The 25,121-nt window shown below is 42.0% G+C and overlaps 1 protein-coding gene across 2 annotated transcripts in view; it reads right to left on the reverse strand.

Moving 5' to 3' along the window:
* The window catches only part of GRIN2A (glutamate ionotropic receptor NMDA type subunit 2A), a 369,552-nt gene that overhangs the window by 107,713 nt on the left and 236,718 nt on the right, over window positions 1-25,121 (reverse strand). For both annotated transcript variants that reach the window (XM_032605747.1, XM_032605748.1), the window contains exon 3: window positions 10,252-10,366. In XM_032605747.1, the coding sequence (XP_032461638.1) occupies window positions 10,252-10,366 (115 nt within the window). The remainder of the gene's footprint in view (window positions 1-10,251; window positions 10,367-25,121) is intronic.

The raw sequence follows: 25,121 nt of genomic DNA on the forward strand, positions 1-25,121 counted from the left end.
TAGGTGTCCTGCAGTGCCCTGGGCTTACCTCTACTATTAACACCCATCTATGTTGCAACTGAAAGTTCATTTCTCTGTCTCTCCCACTAGACTGTGACCTTCCTGAGGGCAGGGACACTGTATTATTCATTTTGGCTTCACCCACACCTACCCCCAGCCTGGCACAGAGTAGGTACACGGCAAACAGATCAGCAGTGGGTAATTGGGGGGGGCGTCGAGAGTGGCTGACCAGGTGGATGGATGAAAGTTGGTTGGTGAGATGGGTTGATGGATGGATAGACGGATGGATGGTTTATTATGTAGATGACTGATCACTGGATGATTGGCTGGGTGGACAGATAAATAAACATAAAGATCAATCACATGGGACATTCGTTGTTAATAATTAATGTATCCTAAAGAGTAAGATTTAAGTCTACACAAAGGGCTAGGTATTGTCATTCATTCCCTCCACTCAACCTCCAAGGAAGATAATATTCACAAGAATCTCTAGGTCCTTTATGAAAATTCCCATCATTCATCCTGGAAACCGTGTCAAGTGGCGGAATGAGCACCAGACTGGGAGACTCACAAGACCTAAATTTGAATATTTTCTCAGCTATTGAAAAAATGTCACTGAATATATCCAGGTCTTCCCTACTCAACAATCAGAGAATACCACCTACATCATAGGGTTATCACTGTAGCTGAAGTGAAATAATAAATATAAAGCCAATGTTGTAAGGTTTGGCTTGTAATAGGTGCTCAACAAATGCTTACCATTTATTTGCCTTATATTCAGAGGATGTCTAAATTCAGTCCCCTTACTCTACTCACTTTCAAAATTATTTTAGAAATTTTGTATCTTTTCCCCGAAAGAAAGCTTGCTTGGAGCACCAATATACCAATCAGATAAAGCTTTACCATCTCTGGCTATAGCTGGATCTTGTCTCATTAACCCCTATCCAGTCAGAGACCCCTGTGGCACTATGAACAGGGAACATAGTTAGAAAAAAAACCTTTCTCCTAGATAACGGAGGAAGTCTATTCTATGTTCTGCAGCATTGAGACTAAAGCCTGGTGTTCATCCTCTCATTCTCTCCTTTCCTCCCTTCCTCCCTCCCTCTCTTTCCCCTCTATCACAGGAGCTCAGGGCTTTGCATTCACTTACAACACAGAAGAGTTGATGACCCAGTCAGAAAAAAAAAAATGGTTTTCATCTGTCTGTTCAGGAGTTTCTAGAAATACTTCCAACTGAGAGGCTCTTTGAATAATTTACTCATCTGAGATCATTTCAATAATCTATTCACTCATTTTCATAATTGATGGCAAGGCAAGCTGTCAAGGGTACAGCTTTTGTCTTACATTTATACCATCTGTCAGCTTAATTATGCCCCTTCACTCTCAGACAGCTTCCTTATCAAACTGGGTTTGTGAGTTGGGTAGAGATGGATACTCCAGATGACATACTGGTTGATTCTGGTTCTATTGTAATACTGTTTATGTTCAAATTCTGCCTTCACCATTATATGACCTTGGGCAAGTCATTCATTCCATGCAGCTCTCAAGTTCTCTCCCATAATATGGAGCTCTAATGGTAACTGGAGCTGGCATCTACTGATCATCTACTATGTGCCAGTCAGTGTTCTAAGCACTTGACATAATATTTTGTTTAATTTTCCCAACAACCCTATGAGGTAAGTACTACTAAGTACCTCCGTTTTATATGTGAGAAAGTGCAGAGAATATTGTGATATTTAAGTGAGATAACGTATTGAAAACACTCTGCTTGGTGTCTGGCATATAACAGGAGCGTAACAAATGACAGCTGCTGCCATCATGACCCCCCGTCAATCAACAGAACCATCATCATCATTGCCATCAATCATCTTTGTCATCAACATTCCCATCAAGGCATGTTCCCATAGAGATGCCTTTTCTATGAACTGCTTTTTTATAAATTTCAGAAATCTAGAAAACTATTAGCAGACTATTGCCTTGCAGAAAAGCATGGTTCAATTGCTGTTCTTTTTGGAGTTAGGCTTATATTACAACTGCAAGAAAGAAAGGAACGAAGGAAGGAAGGAAGGAAGGGAGGGAGGGAGGAAGAAAGGAGGGAGGGAGGGAGGAAGGAAGGAGGGAGGGAGGGAGGGAGGGAGGGAGGGAGGAAGGAAGGGAGGGAGGGAGGAAGGGAGGGAGGGAGGAAGAAAGGAGGGAGGGAGGGAGGGAGGAAGGAAGGAAGGAGGGAGGGAGGGAGGGAGGAAGGAAGGAGGGAGGGAGGGAGGGAGGGAGGAAGGAAGGAAGGAGGGAGGGAGGGAGGGAGGGAGGAAGAAAGGAGGGAGGGAGGGAGGGAGGGAGGAAGGAAGGAAGGAAAGAAGGAAAGAAAGAAAGAACCATGCAAGACAGAATCAGATACACACACACACACACACACACACACACACGCACACACACACGGAGGTGGCATTACTCATTTCAGTTTGATGTGTTCATTTGCTATAGACCTATTGTACTTTCCCCACTGTGACCTAACAAATTGTACCGTGTAGGTATTTAAAACCGTCACTATGCATGACTCTAGGGAAGTCAGAGGATAATTTTAAATCTTTTGTAATGGCTTAATTTTCCCTCTCTGTGGCTTACATCATTTGAGAAACTTAATGATCATTATATAAGGAAACAAATTAAATTTCACACAGCTTCTGCTAAGGTGGTGATATTACCAAACCCATTTTACAAAAGGCCACTTGATTTTAGCTGTGGGTTTTGGAGAATAAAGGAAACAGAGAAAGGGAAAGAGGGGGAGAGGAAGGGATGAGAGATGAACCATGTCATTTACAGGCATGACAAATTTCTTCTGAAAGTGCTCAGTCCAGAAATGCCTAAACACAAACCCATGCCTAAAAAAATTTTTTTTTTAAATCTTTCTGACTTCTCTCTTTCACAAATCTCTCAGCAAATCAGTCAGTGCCATGTGCTTTCAGTTCTGTTGCTGAAATTTCTCAGATGCCATTGCCACTGTTCTTGTTCACACCTACATTCCCTTCAACCTGAGCTACTTAAATAGCTAGTCCCTTAGAAAATTTCCCCAAGATCCATGCCAATCACCATTTTATTTTTGAAGAAGTAGTTTAGTTTTCATCTGAGAGAACAGGCTATGGGGTTCTTATCCTGGCTTTGCAACTTATTAGCTCTGTCATCTTGAGCAAGTTATTGAATTTCCCTGGGCCTTATTTATCCCTTTCATATGTAAAAGAGGGTAATACATCACAGTGTTCATGTGAGCATTAGATAAGTTTATATATTTGAACGCTTAGCACCCTGCATGGTGTATCATCAATACTAAACGAGTAGTAGCTATTACTATTATTATTTTTATGTTGTTCTCCCATCTCAAGGTCTTCAACAGTACCCCAAAGGTGACTGGATAAAATCCCACAGTGTATAATTCAAACTCCAGTATGGTCCTTCATTCCCATATTTTCCCTTTAAACAATCTGCTTTTGTCTTCTATTGCCATGTAACAAATGGCCTCAAACATAGCCACTTGAAACAATGCTCCCTTATGACCTCACAGTTCTGTAGGTCAGAAGTCCAGCGGGGCTCAGCTGGGTTCTCTGCTCAGGGTCACATGAGGCCAAAACCAAGCTGTCACTCAGCTGGGCTCATAGCTGCAGGATCTGGGAAGAATCCACTTGCAGACTCATTCAGGTTGTTGGCAGAGTTCAGTTCCTGGAGGTTGTAGGACTGAAGCCCTTGTTTCCTTGCTGGCTGTTGGCCAGAGACTAAACTCATCTCCTAGTGGCCACCTGCTTCCTTGTCATGTGGCCCTCTCAATCCTCAAATCCAGCAGTCAGACAATTCCTGCTTATGCTCAAATCTCTCTGACTTCCTCTTCTGCTATTAGTTTCAGAAAACTCTCTACTTTTAAAAGGCCTACGTGTAGAGAACAAACCTATGGACATCAAGGGGGGAAAGGGGGGGTGGGATGAATTGGGAAATTGGGATTGACATATACACACTAGCTAATATGTATAAAATAGGTAACTAATGAGAACCTGCTATACAGCACAGGGAACTCTACTTCACTTTGTTGTACAGTAGAAATGAACACAATATTGTAAAACAACTATACACCCCCCCCAAAAAAAGGGCCCATGTGATTAGGTTAGGCCCAGCCTGATAACACTCCTTTTGATTAACTCAAAGTCCACTGAAAAACTCCTTTTGCTATCTAACGTAACAATCACAGAAGGCATATCTCGTCATATTCACAGGTCATCCTCCTAGAAGAGAGGATTATAGAAGAGTGAGGGTCATTGGGGATCATTCTTAGAATTCTGCCTACCATACAAGCTATGTTTCAAACACATTGAACTCTTTCTCAAATGAGCCTTGAGCACGCTTGCCTCTGGACTTCGGCTTTCAATGGTCCTTCTGCATGGAATGGCCTCCCCACACATGTTCAGAAGGTCTCATCTGAGACCCTGCTCAAATTAGAAGTCCTCTGTAGAGATGCCCTTGATCAGCCAGCCTACATGTAATATATCTCTTCTCCAAACATCACAGACTTTTATCAGAGCATCTTCTGTGGCACATTTCATACTGTCTTGCAATTACGAGCATCTCCTCATGCCCTATGACACTCTAAGGCAGGTACATGTCTCATTGCAACCCTCAACAATGGCTTGCACATAGTAGGTACTCAGGAAATTTTGCTTGACAGAATAAAAGTGTGAATACATAGGGGTTATATACCCCAAATTCAACCATCTCTGCTTAAGGGGGACAGATTTAACTAAAATACCAGTTATTTAATAACTCAGTATTTGTTGAGGACACCCCAGGTGATAGGAACTATACTACATCCATAAACATTTCACTTGGCGCTGTTACTGTCTCATTCAGCAGAGATTACTCTAGGTGCTACAGGACTCCAATTTCCTTATTTCCTTTTCTCCTGTACCACTGCTCTTTAGCATTGCTACTAAGCTGTGTATTCCAAAGGAAGAAAGAGGGACAAAGACAGGAAGCAGGAAATCTTGATAGCCAGGATGACCTAGATGAAACCATTTTTTCAAGATAACAAAGAGTAAATCCATGTCCTAAAGCAGTAGTTCTATATCTTTAATGGGCATTGCTAGGGGAGCTTATGAAAAAGCAGAATCAGAAATGATTATTCTGTAGGTTCGAGGTAGTGCTAGTACCGCAAAAGTCTTAGCACCTTTACATCTTTCCCATGGTTACTCTGATATGGGTAGCCCAGAGGACCACACATGTAAAATGACCACACTAAAAGCTGTTCCTCATTTGGGGAAGTGCGTGAAAAAAAAATCCTTTCGTTCTCGTATCCATTCTCTAAATATTTATTGAGCCACAGCTATTGAGCACCAGAGATACAGTGGTAAAGGAAAAAGTGAAAACCTGAAAACAGACAGTATTCTCTCAGTGCTAGTCACAGCCAGAATTCATGGCTTCATCAATGCACTGCCATCGTTTTTCTAAGCAAAGCGAGCACATAGTAGAAGCCATAATATATTTCTGGCTGCTTGCAGGACGTATAAACAATGCACTTCAGTTTTAGCAATTCGCGCAATTGTTCTATCAATTGTAACTTACTGGTGTCCTCTCAATTATAATTTTCCTCCGTGATTTTCTTTAACGTAATCATTGGAGTATGTGTATGCAGATGCCAAGTATAATGTTTGCATAAATATTTCCATCTTTTAGCAGGATGAACCCTTTGGCAGATACCTGATACCATACACACACACATACACACAAGCAAACACACACACTAGAAATCTTCTGCACATGAGTTCTTGAGACTCACCAAGCCATCTAGGTTAAATGTGGTGGGAAAGTGATGGAGGGGTAGTTAAAATACAATGATTTCGAAGGGAGGGAGTTATGACATTCTCTAATTAGAGACTCCACCATGGGAAAACTGCACCCCATGCATACACCATTGTGGGTGAAAGTCTCGATAGATCTGGTAACACACTGATATGCCACAGCCAGAACTGGGGATCGATCTTAGCTTTTTCTAAGATCTCCTTTATCGTATCTGTACTAGGAATTCTTTAACTGGCATCTGCTTCATTATGCACAAGGCACAGGAACAGGGTACAACCCCTTCTTCAGTGAGCCAGATTGGAAGGTGGAACTTCTGTAGAACAAAAAAGACGGCCTGTGTGACGTGATAAATGCTTATACCCCAAGTTCCAACTGGTTGGGTTTGAGTGAAATCTGCTGCATCCAGTGAGAATAAGGAGGTGGGTGTCACTCTAAGGATAGGAGGAACTCCCTTAATTTCTCCTCTAAAATATTCCTTTCCCACCAGCTGTAATTCAGTACGATGTAGGAATTAGGAATGCAGCCTGTGGGGTCAGGCAGTCCTCCATTCACATCCTGCTTCTACCACATGCAGGATCTGAGGCAGGTCCCTGGCTTCTCTGAACCTGAATTTCCATTTATGAGGCAAGGATAAGAATACCTACTGTAGATGAGTTGTTGAAATGCCTAAATGAGCTCATGGACATAAAATTCTCAGCACAGTTCTTGGTATAGAGTAGCTCTTAGTAAATGGTGATTGAAGTCAGCATTACCAGCAGATTGTATAGAGGTCCTTCCAGGCATTAGAAATAGCACCTTGTGGGCTTCCCTGGTGGCGCAGTGGTTGAGAGTTCGCCTGCCGATGCAGGGGACATGGGTTCGTGCCCCGGTCCGGGCAGATCCCACATGCCGTGGAGCGGCTGGGCCCGTGAGCCATGGCCGCTGGGCCTGTGCTCCGCAACGGGAGAGGCCGCAGCAGTGAGAGGCCCGTGTACCGCCAAAAAAAAAAAAAAAAGAAATAGCACCTTGTGGTACAGCCAAAGAAACATGTGGAAGGAACAGACCTTTCTCTGATGGGGCTCACAGTCCACGTGAAGACGAACGTGCAAGCAAATAATTATAACGCAAGCTGCTGACACTCTTAGGAGTTGGTATACAGGTTTGTACAAAGTGGAAAGGACACGGCCTGATCTGGATTATCCAGATGTAGAATCAATGGAAGGGGTGCCCTTGGCAAAAAGAGGAAAGTGTTCAAAGAGACAGGAACTGAGACAGAAGAATGAGCAGACGACAAGTGCCTATGAGGGCTTGGAGGATATTGGGAGGATAAGAATGGAGCTTTCTGTGCTGGGACACAGGAGAATAACCATATTTGAGAGAAGAAGATGGTGACTTTGGCTTTGGACAAGATGAAGTGGAGGCCTATGGGCTGTCCGTGTAAGGGAGTCCTGGTGCCAAGTCTGGAGATCAGGAGATCTGGGCTGGAGAGAGGGATCTGGGAGTCATCACAGTGTGGAAAGCAACTGAGATCAAGGGCACCAAAGAGAATGCAAACAGAGTGGTGAGAATAAAGAGGGAAGCAGACGCATCAGAGAGACGCGAATGGGGCCCTTCATTCAGGAGGACGTAATGACGGGTCTCCCTTTTGTCTTCTGGGGCATCTGTACCATCTTTAATTAGAGCTTCTCTAGAAGAGAAGAGGGTGTTTTACTTTAATATTTATGATTTTTGTCCCATTCATGCTTGAAGTCAAAACTGCTTTAAAAACCTTTCTTTAAATCTCTCTCCCTCCCCCTCTCTCTTTCTTTCTCTCTAAATATATATGCTTTTTAAAACTACTCTGTATGTATGTTATATGCATGTGTGTATGCACACATATTTGTTTCATTTTTGACTGGTGTAACCCTAAAATGGTAAATAGAATTATTCCCAAAGCATTTTCCCAAGTAGTTAATAAGACGATTCACCATGGAGAGATCCAATCTTTTACTCAATGTCCCCACCCTCGTGAAGACTTACCCATTTGACGGAGTCAAGTCCACCCCTCTCTCCCCAGACATGGCTCAGTCATGAGCTACTTGAGGAGAGGGGTGGTATCCCATTCATCCTTGCCTCACTCTGGTGCAGCTTGGAATGTTGGCCAAAGAGTTGGCCCACAGAGGGTGTTTATTGTATTGGCCTGGGCTGCCAATTGGCTTGTAACCAGGGTATTATTTTCAAGCATCTCTGGGAAGGCTTGGACCCACTAAGCTCTAATGCAGAGCAAAGCCATCGAAAAAAAAAAGGAGAGGCGGAGGGCATGGAAGTCCCAATTTACAAGAGGAAAGTCTGCTCAGACCTGAGTCCTGTGTCTGCTGAACACAAGCGGGCACTGTGCACAGCACTGGACTAATCCACGCCAGCTGCACACAAAGGCCCAGCGGAAAGCAAATGTCCCGCTAAGGGCTTGTCATGTTTTCCAAGACACCCTCATTACATGCTGCTTCTAGTGACTCCACTGAGTGACCTCAGAGATGAAAAGAAATCTCCTGAGTCCCAGAATAACAGCTCCCTCCTTCTGCAGACCTTCCCCTCTGCTGACCGGCTGTACCAGCATGTGCTGCTGGGGGACGGCTTTAAGGATAACATGACTGGTATTTACCTGCTCCATTGGCTTCCTCTTTCTTCGAGACAGAAGCACAAGGAGTTATTTCTGAAGCACTGGATCCCCTGAGCGCTGCGAGAATAGACCAACTACAGGAAGATTTGTACATTCTAAGCTCAGCTCCGCAGCAATTCCCGGAGCTGCCTTTTTGGGAAATTGCTATATTTCAACAGAAATTTGAAGGAGGACACACAAAATATTAAAAGGGTATTTTCTGTATGTGGAAATGAAGCCTATCAAGGGCCGCCTTCTTTTATGCAATGTTATCACCTGCATTACAGTGGCCTCCCTGTAAACAGGCTCCCTGGCAAATGAGGTATGTCCAAAGGCAGCACAGAGAATCCACAGGTGTGAGCCAAGCCTGACCCAGGACTGGTTAAATCCAACCAACGAGAATGATTTTACAGTTCCAAAAGTGATCCTCAGACTGTGTAACTTCAAAAGGTTGAAAAATAACTCCAAAATGTAATAACAAAAGGCAGAAAGGCTCAAGTTCTCTACCTCTTATTATGGACAAGAAAAAAATAACTTGCATTTTGACTTTCCATTTGCAAGAGGAGAGAGAAGCCAGAATTTGAAGGATGAATAAAAGAAAGTAAGGATACAGGGGAGCATTACAGGAAAGAAAAAGAAAAAGCATGTTCAAAGTCCCAGATACATAAAGGAACCAGCTCAGACATGGAGATGTGAGCCACTTAGGACAGTGGGCTACAGGGTTTACCAGAGGGAAGAGCAGAGGTAACACCCGGGGACAGAATCCAGTGCTTTCCTCAAGCATCACAAAAGTGCACAAAATCCCAACCCATCCCTCTCCACACACACACCAGAGTCTAAGTTCCATGAATCAGAAATTGTTGTTTTGTCTCTCCTGTTCACTGATAGATTCCAAGCATCAAGAATAGTGCCTGGCACATCGCAGGCACTGAATAATCATTTGTGGAATGAATGAATAAACCAAGTCGTCACTCAGAGCTTGGGTGTACCGCCTAAAGCAAAAATCAAGTAAGTGTTCAATAAACAATGGCTATTGTTGTCATAACTAGTACTCATGTCAGGGAGTTAAGTATGAAAACTCAGTAAACATTGGTAATTAATTGTGCAGGGTATCTCAATTTAGATACAATGGCATGCAATGAAACAAATCTTGTGTGATAGTCTGATGCATTTTGACAAATGTTCAAGACAAGGAGTATTGCCGTAACTCTAGAAAATCCCCTGTGTCTTGTGTGGTACCTCAGATGAGCTTTTCCTGAACATTGATTTTTTATAGTTATTATATATGTTCTAGAAAATGTGCTTTACAAGAAATACAACCCTCTCCAATCCATGATTTGCAGAAGTGATACATTTAAGTTTTGGAAATGAGTTGATTCAAAGCAAAAGACTAAGTACATGAAAATACAAGGGGTTCATTCATAGGGCAAAATGTGTGAAGATCGCACCCCATTATGAGGTTTAGGCAAACTGGTGTGATCATTGCCAGATAGTGAACACTTGCTACTGCAATGATGTGACCCAAACTTCACTGCTTTTAAATTACCTTAAGTCTTTCAGGGACACTACCTACTCAGATTTGAGAACCCAACACAATGAACAACACACAACTGCCACAGTTCACCCAGGGAAAGCATCTCCATCTTACAGTATCTGTCTGCCTTTTTCCATCAAGGGTCATGGAATGACACGTGGAGCTGCTCAGAGGGAAATACTCTGGGAAAAGGAGTAGTTTGAGTTCCCTTGCTGCCCACACCTTTCCTGCCTCCCCTGTATTCGGCACACAGAAGGATGCTCACCTTTTCCCATTCGCGGTCCTTGTTCAGCACGATGACCACCAGCCTGGGGTGCACCTGATAGCCTTCCTCAGTGAAGGACAAGTCTTTGCCATCCCATGTCACATTGACCATAAATCTGGAGAGAGGAAGAGAAAAACAAATGTTTAGGGAAGAATTAAAGAGGTTTCAAACAAATAAGTGGATGCCACCATCAGCATAAAACTGAGAAGGTGTAAACTCATCACAAGGAGCCTCTATCTGTGGAAGCATCAGTACCCACACAGGCTCTGCTAACTTCCATGCACTCCTTTTCATGAGCCTGTAATCAATCCCAGAATCCCCACTCCTGTATAGGCATTAGTAATTTATTGCAGAAAGCACAGGGGATGGAACATACTTGTCCTGCCAGACTATAGACTTTTGTTCAAATGATCTTCTTACAGGAGGATCTGAAAGCATGTTTTAACAAGCTTCCCTAAAGGAAACTGCTTGTTCATAAACCACATGGTATACAACGTCAGAGAAATGACATCCCATTCATTCATTATTCATTCAACTAATATTTATCAAATATTTGCTACATGTCAGGACTCAGCTAGTTGGTTGGCAATAAAGAAGAAACAGACATGATCTCTGTCCTCTTAAAGCTTATAGTCTAAGGGAGAGGATAGGTATTAATTGGTTAATCACCGTACAATGACAAGTGCTACAATAGAGGGGGCGGCGGGGTGTGCTATGTGAAAGTGAAACAGGGGTCAGGCAAGGCTTCTATAAGGAAGTGCAGCTTGACCTGAAGGATGACTCAGCATTAACTAGATCAGAAAAGATGTAAGCACATTCCAGGCAAAGGGGACAGCATGTACAAAGGTCCTGTGGTAGTGCTTATGAAGGGCTGAGTGCAAACCAGTAAGGCCAAAGCAGAGAGAGACAGGGAAATGGGGTGTGTGGTGTGGGTGAGAAGGTAAATAGGGGCAGACAGTGAAAAGCTTTTCAGGCCATGTTAAACAGTTTTATCTTCATTTTAAAACAATAGAAAGACATTGAAGACTTTAATCAAGGAGGTGATATAATCAGACTTTTCTTGTATCAGTATAATATGACTTAAATGTGTACAGAATAGGTTTGCGGGGGACCACAGTAGGTAGAGGGGGGCTGGTCACAGTGCTCTTATTATTCAGGTGAGAGATGGTGTTGGCTTTGGTCCCATTGTGGCCCCAAAAGAGGAGGAGAAGGAAGAGTAGGAGCAGCAACACAAGTGGAGAAATACTGAGCAGGTATTCAGTGATGGGTTAGACATGAGGGTGGGGGAGAGAGAGGCGTCAAGGATGGCTCCTCGATGTCTGCCCTATACAACAACTGTGCAGTTGTCTTCGTCGCAAGTGATGTCTGTCTGTCTTACAGTACTCTTATCTCTACCTCCCACACCCCCGCCTCAAACCACGTCGCCTGTAGTCACGCTCGGCTCTGATGCAGAGCAAGACAGAGCTCATTTCCCAGGATTTGGGAGGGAGGCTTCTCAGGGGTTCACATCTCCTTGCAGCGTGAGAAAAATATGATGTTAAAGACGTCCAAGAAAACACACCACTTAGCAGACACTCAGTAAATACAGTATGGTGGTTAGAAGCATTCAGAGACCAACCCAGAAAGACAGGGTACCTCAAAGTCACAGCATATTTTTGCATTATATTCCTTTAACAACAAAAGTAGCTAAAGAAGTAAAATATTAAGGAAGAGGACTAGATTACAAAAATAATTCCAAAAAGAGAGATTGGCCTAACTGGTCACATGTCTGCCCCTGGACAGCCACAGTGCAGAAGACCTGACTGTGTCCTATGGGGGAAGAATCAGGTCTCCAAGGACAAGGTTAAGAAATTGGGGAAAAGGCAAAGAACATTTTTGTGTATCCATTCAATGGACTGTTTTGAGTCCTTAAAAAATCACGTTTTTGAGACAAGTTAATGGCATGAAGATAATGCTTGCTATTTAATGTTAAACAAGCAGAAAAGAGGATAAAAATAGGGTTTGTCTATGCATGGAAGGATCCCAGGTACTTTCCATTTTCTTTTGTGTATCTTTGTATTCTCCAAATTTTCTGCAGATAGTTTTTATTTTTAACAAAATACTGTTTAAAAACAGTAAAACCAAACACTGCTATTCTAGAAGAAGCAAAGGGTAATCACGACTCTATCTGGTGCATCTGAGGCATCGCTGATCATTTCCTAGGAAGATAATTTACCGATTCAACAACAATTTACTGAATGTCTATTGAGTGTCAGACCTTATGGTGAGTCCCATAAATACAGAAATAAAAAACACAGTGCCTGTGGCCCCTCTTACATCCTCACAATTCAGTGACATAGACACATAAACAATGACAGTACAGAGAAGGCCACTTGTGCGCCAATGCACAGTAAGTATAAGTCATGAGAATGTAGAGGAAGGGCCCCTAACGCAATCTCTGCAACGTAGGGAGGACTTCCTGGGAACCTTCAAGAGTAAAGAGGTTGAGGAGAGGCGGAGAAGAGCATTCAGAGCAGAGGAGTCATCTTAAACAAGGAAGAGTCAGCAAAGGAAGTGACACGCTAGGGGAAATAGCTTAGTACAGCTGACAGGCAGTGGGATTTGTCTGGAGAGCATCCCTTAAGCTAGATCATAAGGGACCTAAAGGTCTGGATTTTGTTCAGATGGCCATGAGGATCACAAAAGGTTTTAAGGAGAGGAGTGATTCACCGCATGGAGGAAACTGCAAGGCCAAGGGCAAAGACCCATGAAATGTCACGATGGAACACTGTCCATGGAATTTCAGCATAAAAATTGCAGACGAAGCCCACCAGTGGACTTTACCTGGGCTGGCAGGAAATCTGTAACCAAGTCATTCTGTCTCTGCAGTCCAAAACTCATAGTTAGGCCTGCTGATTCATCGAGGGTTTTAGTTTGTTTGTTTGTTGTTTTTTATTGAATCCAATAAAAGCTCTCAAGCCAAGTTTTGATTATACAATAATTTGAAGTGAATAGAGTTCACGTTGGGTCAATCTAACACCCCAAATGTGGGTGAAACTGAAAAACTTAGTCCATTAGCAAGAGGTTTGAAAATACCCAATTTGATATGTGTTTGGAAACGGCAGACCAGAGGACGAACGCTTTGGGTTTGACTTGGACCCCTGGCCCGGGGAGAGCCATTCACAGGGTTATGTGGTGTGAACCGATGTCACGGTCACCATTTTAATCTAGGAGCTAGCATGCCCTGTTGAGCACCCAGTCTTCTTCTGATATGCCAGCTGAATCTACTTCAATCTCCCTCTTCTTTAATTCCCCATCTCTGTTTCCCCTGCTCATTTCCTTTTCTCCCATTTTGTAGTGAAATCAGATGGAGTTAGCAGGGACATTATTTAGATGCAATCCATCTTCTTCAGATTATATGGAAACAACTATATGGAAATTCTCACACTCCACATTGTTCTGTGTTCCTTTAAAAATCAGTATTCTGGACCAATGAGTCTACATACTCTATGTTAATATTGTCTATTTTCTTCCTTCCTTCCCTCCCTCCTTCCCTTCTTCCTTCCTTCTTTCTTTTCTTTCCTTCTTTTCTTCTTTCCTTCTTTCTTCCTTCCTTCCTTCCTTTCCTTCCTTCCTTCCTTCCTTCCTTCCTTCCTCCCTCCTTCCCTCCCTTCCTCCCTCCCTTCCTTCCCATTAAAAGTCTTCAGTCCCCTGGGAAGGAAAAAAAAAAAAAAAACCTCTAACAAGAATATTTGCTGAACAGTAATTTCATTATGAAGTTGGCAGGGAGCAAGTACCCATTACCTTCAATTCCCCCATCTAATTTCTAGGAAGGATGATCCGTATTTCCACAGGCTTTCTTCCCACTTAAACTTACTCCAGAGCAGAATTCTTTACCCAGGGAAAAACCATTATACACCCCACTGCTTGGTCCCCATTAACACCTGCTGGGCACTTGTATTAAACAGTAAAATCTTATCACTGTTTTGTTTATCTCTTGAAAATTGATTACAAAACTTTTAGTGACCAGATGAAATATCAGAAATTCTGGCTGCTGCTAAGCTTCGAATTACATCTTCGATGTTTCCACCAGGAGCAATAAACACATGAAGACATGCTGGCAAAACCTGGACATGGCAGAGGCTCTGATGGCTTGCAGAGGGTCCACTTCTGTGTTATTATCGTCCATTGATGGTAAGGTGTCAAGTTGTTGTTGTTTTCTTAATCAGTGAAATACATAACAGAAAATATGTAAATTATGTGATGCACATACCTACAAATTTCCTTTGGTGTCTACAGCCTCAGGTGTATGAAGCTGAAGTACAGGTGAAAGAAACATTTCTCTACGGCTTGCATTTTGTGCCCTGTGAAATGCTGGTGTATGGGGATCAGAAATAACATGGAAAAACAGGTGGACTGTTTTCCCTATATTATGACTGCAAAGAAATTGGGCCAGAATTATCAAGGTCTTTCTAGATCTGCTCTAATATGGTAGCCACCACCAACCGGTGGCTATGGAGTACCTGAAATGTGGTTAGTCTGAATAGAAATGTGCCATAAGGGCACGACATACTGGATTTGGAAGACTTTGTATGAAAAAATAGTGTAAAAGATCTCATAAACAATTTTATATTCATTTAATGTTGAAAAAATTTAGACATTGTGGTCGCAGTAGGATACATTATTAAAATTAATTTCATCTTCTTTTTACTTGTTCACTCTGTGGCCAGATAATCTGAGATGATAAGTGATTACATTGTATTTCTACTGGACAGCTGTCCTGGACCATCTTTGGTGTTTCATCTTGTTTTTTAACCAGCAGATGGACGGTGTGCATCAGGAAGGCAGGGACCTCTTATGCCTTGTTTTGTATTGTATTTTTAGTGCCAAACAGAGTGCCTGGCACATGGCTGGTGCTAAAATAGATAGGCGCAGAGTGAATTAAAGAATGAATTGCTATTGCTAGCAATTGTTGGGATCAAAGCCTGCCTCTGTTATTCCCCAGCTGTGTCACTTGGGGTCATATATTTAAAATTCTCTGAGCTTCCACTTCCTTCTTTGTAAAAACAGATCAGGTTAAACCGTATGAAGTAACCATGATGGTTTCACGTGGTTTAACCTAACAGATCCCTCACTCCCAGGTGTGTGGGTGGAATTAGCAATAGTGCACATAAAATGTCTGGCCCAATGCCTGGTACACAGATGTTGCTTAAACAGTAGTTAACCTTTACATAAAGTTTCCATGTATTTTTTTTTCCACCCTGTCATATTTCCTAACACCCCACCCCAAATGCAACTTCATTCTTTTAAAGCCGGGCTTATTGCGGCCATTCTGGGTACTCATTGCCAGGATCCTTCTTTCTTTTTGTCAAAGGCCAACGATATATGGGCTGCATAAGCTCTTTCAACTATTACTTAAAGTGTCTCATTCCTCCAGATTTCTATTTTCTCTCTTTTGCCTCGTAAGTCTCCTTTAACTTTCCAAATCTGATTATTCACAATGTTCTCTAGACATATTATTATTCACTATTTCCCTTCAGACTATAATTCTCTTACTGTTTCATAAATGCCACCAGAACCCATTCAGTGTGTCTCAATTTTCAGTTAATTTTCCATCTGCTTTGCTATTTCTCATGTTCCCCAGGCCTTTTCCTGAATCGCACTAGCCCTTAAATGCCTCCTCAAACTGCTTTAGTGTCACCATTTTTTTCATTTGTCATTTAATTTACATGCTTTTGGAAAGAGTCACTGTCTTCTTTACCCTTTTTCAGTTCTCAAGACGCTCTCATTTTTACAAAATAGTTTGGCGCTTTCCGTCTTCCTCTTGGTGGTTTGAAATCCCTTCCACTTTGATGTGTTTCTCAGCACCCTCTCATCCTCCATTAACCATTCCCTTTCGGGCACAAATCCTCTCTTTAGAGCAAACTCATGGTTTTTCGACTCCCAACTCCTGCACCACACCTTCCCCGAATACGCTCTCACACCATTTCTTTTCAGCAAGTCTCTTAATGAGTGTACTTTCCTCTTTGCCCCGGTTCTTAACTTCATATACTCATCGGTGGTTTCTCATTTCCCCTGAATGATTACCAAAGGCATGACCGAAGAGCTGAGACTTAAATGTCAGGACAGAACTGTAATAACTCCAACACATAGATCTGCATAATCCAGGCTAGCGTAATTCAAAACGGACTGAGAAACTGCAGCATAATGAAAAAGAAGAAGAAGAAAAAAACCCAAAACAAAGAAACAAAACTGGGTTAAAAAAAGAGAAGGGAGTATTTACTCTTTGTCAAATTCCATTGTGGCCAATTCAAAAAGGATAATAATCATGTTAGTTGTCTTGGCTGAGCAACACTAATTGAAAAAATTAGAACAGGAGTGGTAAGCTCCAAAAAGGCAGGGATCTTTCTTATGATCACTGCGATTCTAAAACACCTAAAAGAGTGTCCTGCAGTACGAGCTTAAAAGTATTTGTTGAATAACCGAACAAATGAATGAGCAGGCATTGGCTGCTGGGAACTTGCTCTTTCGACGTTTCTTTCCTGTGCAACAACTGTAGAGAAGCAATTCTGCAAGACGACTGTTTAGTTTAGGAATCAGAACGCCTGGGTTAGCATGCAGTTCTGTGGCTTCCAGTGCCAGGTAAGTCTCCTAAGTTCTCAGGGCATCCATTTCCTCTTCTGTAAAAGTCAAGTTATGATAGCCACATCTCTGTGTAATTATAGGGATCACATTAGATGACATTTGGTGAGACAGGTAAGTGATGGGACCAGCAGAGTGCTGGCACATAATGGTGCCTGGTAAATGAAGACAGCGAGGGTAGTAGTAGGTGTCACGGTTTCACATATTTATCTTTTTTCCTTCTAAAATTTGAAATTAAAAGGCTTTCTCTTAGATGCTCGAGGATCATTTTGACTGCTAATCCCAGTTTTCCAAGGGAGGCAATGAACCCTGTAGGCCCCTACCCCAAGCTAATCTGATTACTCAGAGCCCCAGGTACCCCTGGACCAGGCTATGATGCAAGAGTGCTGACCCAGGTGCCAGCCTGCCCTTCATGACTCCTGGGCTTCCCATCTCTGCTTGGTGAGCACACCTGAGCCAAAGGTGACTTTCTGAGGACATGCCCACCAACTATCTTTTGTAATACAATTTCTAAGTTTAAAACATGGAGTAAGTTAGGGCAAAGCTTTCTCTGTAAGTGTGACCATTCTATCTACCCCATCACTAGACAACATGCTTGACCCATTTGGCCAAAGGTTTGCAGTGGGAATAGGATCTATAGTAGGATCTAAGATGCATGCCCTAATTCTACTTTATCAGGAATTATTGGAAGCCTGAGTGTCCATTAATAAAGCGGTTCTCAGGATCTCTTGCTCCTTATATGTGTGGTTTTTTCAGGAACATGATGGGGGATGTGGAAATTCTTGAAATTCTGGATAGTATTTTGTAACACTATCAAAATAGTACTGAACATATCACCATGAACCTCTAATGGCTCTGCCTCACCTAACCATTTGGAACTGGCTGGCACAGGCGTCAATGGATTCATCCCCTGCAATGAGCATCTATTCCAAGAGAGCTGGAAAAAAAGTAGGCAACATGACAAGCAGTTTCTATGAACTCCCTGGATCACTTGTGTCTATGCTATCAAATTATTCAGGATCTCAAACAGGCAGATGTACATGGATGTTGACTCCTCACCTTCCCCAAATGTGCAGAATGAGACGGTGTGAATCAATTCAAAGTGCAACTTTATCCAAGAATCACTGGGTATCCCCCCATCCTGGAACCTTAGGCCCCATGAGAAGAGGGGATTTGTCTATCTTGTTCTCGGCTGTTCCCCCTTTCCAGAACCTGGAACAGTGCCTGGCAGAGAGAAGCTGTTCAGTACATATTTACTGAGGGAAGGAGAAGTCTCAGGAGGTCTCTATCGTATTCTCTAGCCCTCTGACAATGAGCCCCACTTTCTCTATCTGTCCAGAGCGCGTTCACCTGTGCTCAGTGGGTCTCTGGGGACCCGCAGAGGTAACTAAGGCAGAGGAGAAAGGCTGGGGCCCAGGAGATGGCAGATCGTGGGGCTTCTCAGCCTCCATAATCATGTGAGCCAATCTCTCGTAGTAAATGTCTTTCTCTATATAAATATCTTACTACTTCTGTTTCTCTGGAGAACCCTGACTAATACAACCTGATACTACCATCTGCCAGAGGAACTGTGAAAATAAAACACAAATCTGCAGTGAATACGATGCAAAGGGGTCCCCCCTGCGCTATTCATAACCTGCACAACTGTATCACCTCTGCCGGGTTACAAAGTACTTGAGGACAGGAGTACATAACTCAGTACTCTGAACTCTAGGAACATTGTCAGGTAGAGAGAAGAGCAGATTAGGGATTTGCAAGCTAGAGTTGAGTTTTAAACCCTCCATTATTGGCGCTGTGCCTTTAAGCAAATCATCCAACTCCTCTGAGTCTCACCTCACTCCTATGTCAATGGGGTAAAACACCACTGTCTTAGTCTGCTCAGGCTGCTGTTACAAAACACCATAGATTGGGTGACTTAAACAACAGGCACTTATTTGTCACAGTTCTGGAGACTGGAAGTCCTAGGTCACGCCTGGGCAGATCTGAATCCTGGTGAGGATTCTCTTCCTGGTTTACACACTATCTTGCTCTGTTCTCACATGGCCAAAGAGTCAGATCTCTAGTCTCTTCCTCTTTTTTAAGGACACTAATTCCATCATGAGGGCCCCACCCTCACGACCTCATCTAACCATAACAACTTCCTGAAGACCTCACCTCCAAATAACATCACACTGGGAATTAGAGCTTCAGCATGTGAATTTTGGGAGAATGCAAACATTCAGTGCGTAACAACCACACAGCGTTAATGAGAAGTTTTACGGTGCTAGGGCTAAGAGGTAGGATTGACATCTGTAAGTAGTATGAACAACTATCTCAGTTTTCCCAGAACTGAGGGATTTCCCGGGGCATGGAACATTCAGTGCTAAAACCAAGATCATAAGTTATGGACCATAAATTAAGAGTTTGGTCCAGTAAGCAACACCTCAAAGCACATCTATCGAAAGGCCTCAAATTCATTTCTTATCAAACACATCCTCAATTCAAATAAATACTAATTGAGTACCTATACTATATGCCAGCAACATGCAGGAGATAAAATGTTAAGTAAAAAACTTGTGGTCCTTCCCTTGAAGTCACTTACAGTTTAGGGAGAAAGCAGGTTTTCTACAATAATTCCAATAAATGGTAATATATTTGCAACTAAATTCCCTGATGCTAGAGGAACATTAGCAGGGGGACCTAGTCTATCAGAATACTGATTAGTCTTCCATTGCTCCATTTCTACTTGCTTTTTTTCTGGGCAAACACCAAGTTGAGCTCTTGGAAGAATCAAAGACTCTCATGCTTTCCAGGTATGAGACAGGACAGATAACATCAAGGGCTGAAACGGACCAGATACAAGATTATAGAGAATGATGAAAAGCCCAGCTAAAGGCATTCAGTAAATTAATTTAAAAATAATACTGTAAATGAAATGTAGCATATCTACTAACCACTCATTTGAACTCTCTGTTCTAAATTCAAACTTAGGAATATTCATATTCCTTCCTCCAGCAAAAACCCTGCTTCCTTCTATGCCCATATAGCTCACAAGATTGCATCCCTTGGACCTAATGGAACTTAAAAGCTTTTGCACAGCAAAGGAAACCATAAACAAGATGAAAGACAACCCTCAGAATGGGAGCAAATATTTGCAAATGAAGCAACTGACAAGGGATTAATCTCCAAAATATACAAACAGCTCATGCAGCTCAATAATAAAAAAACAAACAACCCAATCAAAAGATGCACAGAAGACCTAAATAGACATTTCTCCAGAGAAGACATACAGGTGGCCAACAAAAGCATGAAAAGATGCTCAACATCACTAATCATTAGAGAAATGCAAATCAAAACTACAATGAGGTATCACCTCACACCAGTTAGAATGACCATCATTAAAAAATTTACAAACAATAAATGCTGGAGAGGATGTGGAGAAAAGGGAACCCTCTTACACTGTTGGTGGGAATGTAAATTGATACAGCCACTGTGGAGAACAGTATGGAGGTTCCTTAAGAAACTAAAAATAGAACTACCATATGACCCAAAAATCCCTCTCCTGGGCATATACCCAGACAAAACTATAATTCGAAAAGATACATGCACCCCTATGTTCATAGCAGCACTATTTATAATAGCCAGGACATGGAAGCAACCTAAATGTCCATCAACAGAGGAATGGATAAAGAAGATGTGGTACATATATACAATGGAATATTACTCAGCCATAAAAAGGAATGTAACTGGGTAATTTGTAGAGACATGGATGGACCTAGATAGAGACTGTCATACAGAGTGAAGTAAGTCAGAAAGAGAAAAACAGGTATCGTATATTAACACATATATGTGGAATTTTAAAAATGGTACGGATGAACTTATTTGCAAAGCAGAAATAGAGACATAGAGAACAGACGTATGGATACCAAGGGGGGAAGGAGGGGTGGGATGGATTGGAAGATTGGGATTGACATATATACACTACTATGTATAAAACAGATAACTATTGAGAACAGATTGTATAGCACAGGGAACTCTACTCATTGCTCTTTGGTGACCTAAATGGGAAGGAAATCAAGGAAGAAGGGATATATGTATACGTGTGGCTGATTCACTCTGCTGTACAGCAGAAACTAACACAACATTGTAAAGCAACTACACTCCAATAAAAAAAAAAAAAAGATTGCATCCTTTGTAGGGTGGCTTACTGACACACAATAAGTTCCCTTATTTAGAAAAGCAGCAACTCCCCGCCCCACTCCCCCCACCCCCCCCCACCCCCCGCCCACTATATACACCAGACCATCTATTCTTCTCCTCTCCTTTGGCCATAAAAAATAGATCCGGTGGGAGAGGGAAGTGCACCCCTCCCAGGCTGCAACCATCAGATTCTCTTTTCTGGAATTTGAAACTTGATGGTTGAGACAGAGACCAGAAATTATTTGATCGGGACCAAGGTGATAGTAAATTTCCTTCATCAGTAAATGTTGCCTCACCTTCTGACCTTTCCAAACCGTGGCTGCTTAATATTTACTTCGATTTTTCAAGATACCCCAGTAAAGTCCCAATGTGTTTTCTATCATTCCTCCTTCATTACCTCCTTTTGTTTAATTAAGCTAGTCAGAGTTAATTTGTTACTTACTACCTAAATACTTTAAATAATACATTTCACTTGGGCTGTTAAAAGATCTTACCTGGTCTCTAGACCCGCTGTATATCATCCCTTACACTCATTTGAAGCCTGCCTGCCAGATAAATGTTCCTAAACCTCAGTTCCGATTATATACACCTCTGCTCAAAAGCCTGAAATGGCTCCCTAACGTCCAAAGCTAAAATCCATGTTCCTTAGCCAACTTTAACTTTCAACCTTACTTTCTAAAACTGCTCTTTACATATCTTGCATTGGAGCAGACCCAAACACTTATGGTGTCCTTGTGAGTTCCCACTTTTTGGCTATTTGTTCCTACATTTTCTTCCACTGGGAAAACAGTAAAAGCTGATGTTTCTTGCTATGACCATTTCTTGATGATAGATTTTCCCCTACCTGGCCAATAGGAGTATCTCTGGCCACAGCGATTGGTTCAGGGATGGGCACATGACTCAAGCTCATCCAATCAGAATCCTTCTCTGGGAATATTCTGTTGCAGCTAGAGAGAATACCGCCTCTCTTAAGGAAATACCGTGACAAAAGTATGTGAACCCAACACCTATTTAAATGTGCTCTTTCCCATCTCAATGGGATGAAACAGTGAGCCATAACAGAGAGAAACATGAGAGAGAAAGGGAAAAAGAGTGAAAGAGAGAGAGAGAGGGGTTTGAAGACATCATTTGCACCTGGATCAAGATATGGCAGATAAGACGTACACCCCATATATGCCTTTCCAGTAGAATAGACCAATACATCCTTTTGTTTTTGTTAACTTAATGAGAATTGGTTTTCTATAATTTAATATCATAAAAGTCTCAATGAATACAAAGATTTTTCTCCCCTGAATATTCACATATTCAGACTCCCCAAAACTGAGCACAGAGTTCACCTCTTTCCAAAATGTTCACTGAGCTTCCAGCCTCAGCTCCCTCCTTGGAACGCTCACCACTTCCTCTGCAGCTCCCTTTCTACCTCGTTGCAGAGTTTTTCACACACTTACAAATCATCTCCTTTGCTGGAGGGTAAACTCCCCCAGGGATCAGGGGCCTTGTCTGAGTTGGTGCCCCACGCCCTGCACCCTGAGCACAGCGTCCAGCGTATGGTAGGTGATCAGTGGCCGTTTGCTGAATGAACAGGATCAGATTTTCATCTGGCCAGAGCTGGAGGCCTCAGCAGCACAGAGAATGTTCCGGGGTGCTGGATGACACCTCAGAACCATCAGGACAGGGTTAAACATGTCCTGGCCTAAACAGCAGTCTAAATGCTCCCCAGTCTCATAATGAAACTTGACGGCCCTGTGTAAATTCAGCAGTAATAATGTTTCACATCCTGCCATGGATTTCTGGTGTGGAAATCTGCCCCCCAGAAGACTCAGCTCCGCAATCCTGCCCTGCCCTGATAGTCCTATCTTCTCCCATAACTGCTAGATTGCTTTCCTTATGGGAAAGAAAATAATGTAATTATTTCCTAAAGAGCAAAGAAGAACTGCTATATCAATGATGGCTGGGTTTTTTAAATAAATAATAGAAATAATAAAGCTCTTTTTTTTTTTATAATTCCTCTTCCTATTGTTTACCACATCCCTTTAAAGGATTAATTTTATAACTATGGGGAAATAATTGTGGGGAGAGTAGGGAGAAGAAAAAGATGAAACAAAAGAGTAGTAAGGAGAAAAAGAAGGAAGAGAAGTTAGAAAGAAGGAAAAGTTGGGGGGAAGGGAGAGAAAGGGAGACAGGGAAAAGAGTGGAGAGAGAAGCCTGGGAAAAGGAGGGATGACATTTTCTCCTACTTGAATAATAAAACAAAATGGAGTTTGAAGCAGAACAGCGCCCTTCAGGAAAGCTGGAAAGCACTCTGTGGGAGGAGATCCTCACAGCAGTAAGATGAGCAAGAGAGAGAGGCAAGATGGAGGGCGTCCAGAGCTGGTCGCGCAGCAAGCAGGAAGGGGACCAGCGGGAAGAGGTCCCATGTTGTGGTCTGGCACCGAGCCCTCCCTGGTGACACTAGAAAAGTAGGTCAGTTTCAGAGCTGGCTGGGGAATGAATGGCCAGCCAGGAACAGTGGTGGGAAGTGCGAATGCTGAGTGAGAGGTTGACCTACGCACAGGACCTGGGAGATGGGGCACCTCCCTAGTGCAACGGGAAGAATGAAAGCCAATTCTAGACAGCACCATCCAACAGACTTTTCCCAAGGATAGAAATTCATACATCTGTGATGTCCATTACGGTAGCAGCTCGTCACCTAGAGCTACTGAGCTCTTGAAATGTGGAGAGTGTGACTGAGGAACTGAATTTTCCATTTTATTTTAATGAATTTAAATTTAAATAGCCACATATGGCTAGTGGCTGCCATGTTGGACAGCTCGAGTCTGAAAGCCGTGTGGATCACATTCAAGAAGGAACTGATTGCCAAGAGGAACCAAAAGGTTGTTTTGTGAAATGTCATAAGTGTACGTTTCAGGTGGCACACAGATTCGTTTCGATGGTGCATGGGTTAACTTTATTTGTAGGATTAAATTTGTTTATTTTAATATATATCTGAAAGTGGAACTAGCATATCAGACACATTATTTCATAGATATCATTGCTTAGGAAGAAACTATAATGAAATTTTATCTCTAAAAATGTAAATCAATGTAAATAAAAAGTACTGTGTGAAAAATATCACAGTGGGTTTAGAGTTATGAAAAAAGTAATAAACATATTCATATAAATGGAATCATACGGTGTGTGGCCTTTTGGGTCTGGCTTCTTTCACTTAGCATCATGTCTTCAAGGTTCATCCATGTTGGAGCATGTATCGGCATTTCATTCCTTTATGGCTGAATATTATTCCATTCTATGGATATACAGATTAAGCTTATCCATTCATCTGTTGAGGGACATTTGTTTACACCTTTTGGTTATCGTGAGTAGTGGTGCTATCGACATTCATGTACGAGTTTCTGTTTGAATATTGTTTTTAATTCTTTGGGGTATATAACTACGAGAGGAATTGTTTGGGGTAATGAAAAAGATAGAGGAACTAGTTATCTGTGGAACCACTATCTGGAACTAGACAGTAGTGATGTTTGAACAACACTGTGAATGTACTTATTCCCACTGAATTGTACAGTTTAAAATGATCAATCTTATGTTATATGTATTTTAACATGATAAAAAACTGGTTTTAAAAAAGTAACAAAGAAAATCAGTAGTTGGCTGAATAAAGACTGAGCTAATTCAAAAGATACAATAAGTAGTCTGAATTGGGATATGAGGTTTATCAGAGATCCCAGAGTTTTTTAGATCTAAGCTTCTATCCAAGAATCATTTCTACAACCACTCTGGCAGAAAGGTCAGCCTAGACACCAAAAGCACAAGAATAAATAAGTGGGACTGCATCAAACAAAAAGCTTCTTCACAGCAAAAAAAAAAAAAAAAAAAAAAAAAAATCAACAAAATGAAGAGGCAACCTATGGAATGGGAGAAAAATCTTTGAAAACGATATACCAGATAAGGGGTTAATATCAAAAAAAATAAGAAACTCACACAGCTCAATAGCAAAAAGACTAATAATCTGATTTGTAAATGGGCAAAGGACTTGAATAGATGTTTTTCCAAAGAAGACAAACGGTCAACAG

Source organism: Phocoena sinus, chromosome 15, assembly GCF_008692025.1.
Source record: "Phocoena sinus isolate mPhoSin1 chromosome 15, mPhoSin1.pri, whole genome shotgun sequence".
Lineage (NCBI taxonomy): Eukaryota > Metazoa > Chordata > Mammalia > Artiodactyla > Phocoenidae > Phocoena > Phocoena sinus.